General features: G+C 58.3%; 1 protein-coding gene across 1 annotated transcript in view; it reads left to right on the top strand.

Moving 5' to 3' along the window:
• The window catches only part of LOC108803465 (death-associated protein kinase 2-like), an 8,520-nt gene extending 8,251 nt beyond the window's left edge, over nucleotides 1–269 (top strand). The window contains exon 3 of the mRNA XM_018575303.1: nucleotides 43–269. Coding sequence (XP_018430805.1) covers nucleotides 43–268 — 226 coding nt within the window. The 3' untranslated portion in view covers nucleotide 269. The remainder of the gene's footprint in view (nucleotides 1–42) is intronic.
• Nucleotides 270–1,517: the final 1,248 nt, after the last annotated feature.

The raw sequence follows: 1,517 nt of genomic DNA, 5'->3' as shown, positions 1-1,517 counted from the left end.
CTTGTGTCTCTGACGGTTTCCTCCTCCTCCTCCTGTCTGCAGCGGTCACTTCGGCGAGGTGAGGAAATGCAAAGAGAAGAGCACGGGGTCCCTGTACGCGGGGAAGTTCATCAAGACCCGAAAATGTAAAGGGAGCCGCCTGGGCCTGGAGCGCGAGCAGGTGGAGCGAGAGGTCTTCATCCTCCAGCAGCTGGAGCACCCCAGCGTCATGAAGCTGTACGACGTCTTCGCCAGCAAGGCCGAAATGGTCCTCATCCTGGAGCTGTAAGTAATGGCCGCTTTCCGGGTGCTGGGGGGGGTGGGTTTAGCCTCCGAGCCAGGTGAACCCTAAGGCAGCCATGATGAGGTGATCACATGACCTCCCATAGCAGACAGCTGATAGGGTTAAAGGGGAACTGAAAATCTCCGACGCGTGGCAATGAGACTGTCGCAGGTCGGCTCTATAGATCGGGAGGTGAGCACATAGCGTCGCTCGCTCACTTCTCGATCCTGTCCCTGCAGAGAGAAGTGACTGTCACTCACGGCTCTCTGCAGGGATTCCCCCACCTTTCCCCTGTCCGATCCTCCAGCGCTGACTCCCTCTAGATAGACCGAGCTCGCTGCCAGTCACGCAGCCGGGTGGATCTCTATAGGTGGGGAAGTGAGGGAACACATACCGGCGCTCGCTCACTTCTCGATCTTGTCCCTGCAGAGAGAGGTGACTGTCACTCACGGCTCCCCGCAGGGATTCTCCCCCGCTCCGATCCTCCAGCGCTGACTCCCTCTAGATAGACAGAGCTCGCTGCCAGTCACGCAGCTGGGTGGATCTCGGTAGATAGGGGGGTGAGGGAACGCATACCGTCGCTCGCTCACTTCTCGATCCTGTCCCTGCAGGAAGCCTGCCGCTCACGGCTCTCTGCAGGCATTCCCCTGTCAGATCCTCCAGCACTGACCTGGCAGGTCGGACGGGGGAAGAGGCGGGTACAGCCTCTAGATAGGCGGAGCCAGCTGTCAATCACGCAGCTGGGCGGATCCCGGCACAATTGTTTAGTTCACCTTTTAAACAGCACATACACACTGCGAGGCCCACACGGAGCCACACGGCCACCGCTGCAAACTCGTCGCTGGTCCTGCACTTTGGTGGGAAAACCCAATTCCTTCCCAAGAAAAGGCCGTCCACTACGTGTCCCCCCCCCGTAGCAGAAGACGTGAGGGACCAGCTGGGGATAGTTGGCAGCGAAAGCTCCCCTGGGGGGCTGCACAGTGTGGATCTGGAGGGAGCGTGGCCCGGAATTAGACTTTGGTGGGGGAGGGGGGAGGACGTGATGGATGTCTATGGAAACTCTCGAGCCTTTTGCCATTATATCTTCTTCACCGGCGTACAACCCTCAAATATTCTATGTTAATAGTTAATATGTGGAGCTCCCTGGTGAGCGTCTGAGTGCGGACGATCTATTCGGGGCTTGCTTAGATCGGCCTTGATAGAGAAAAGCATCCATTGCCCGGGTGAATGGGGTAGCATTTCGGCCACGTTGGGA

The sequence above is a fragment of the Nanorana parkeri genome, unplaced genomic scaffold (assembly GCF_000935625.1).
Source record: "Nanorana parkeri isolate BGI_ZX_2015 unplaced genomic scaffold, ASM93562v1 scaffold3763, whole genome shotgun sequence".
Taxonomy (NCBI): Eukaryota; Metazoa; Chordata; class Amphibia; order Anura; family Dicroglossidae; genus Nanorana; species Nanorana parkeri.
This window is presented reverse-complemented; position numbering and strand designations above follow the sequence as displayed.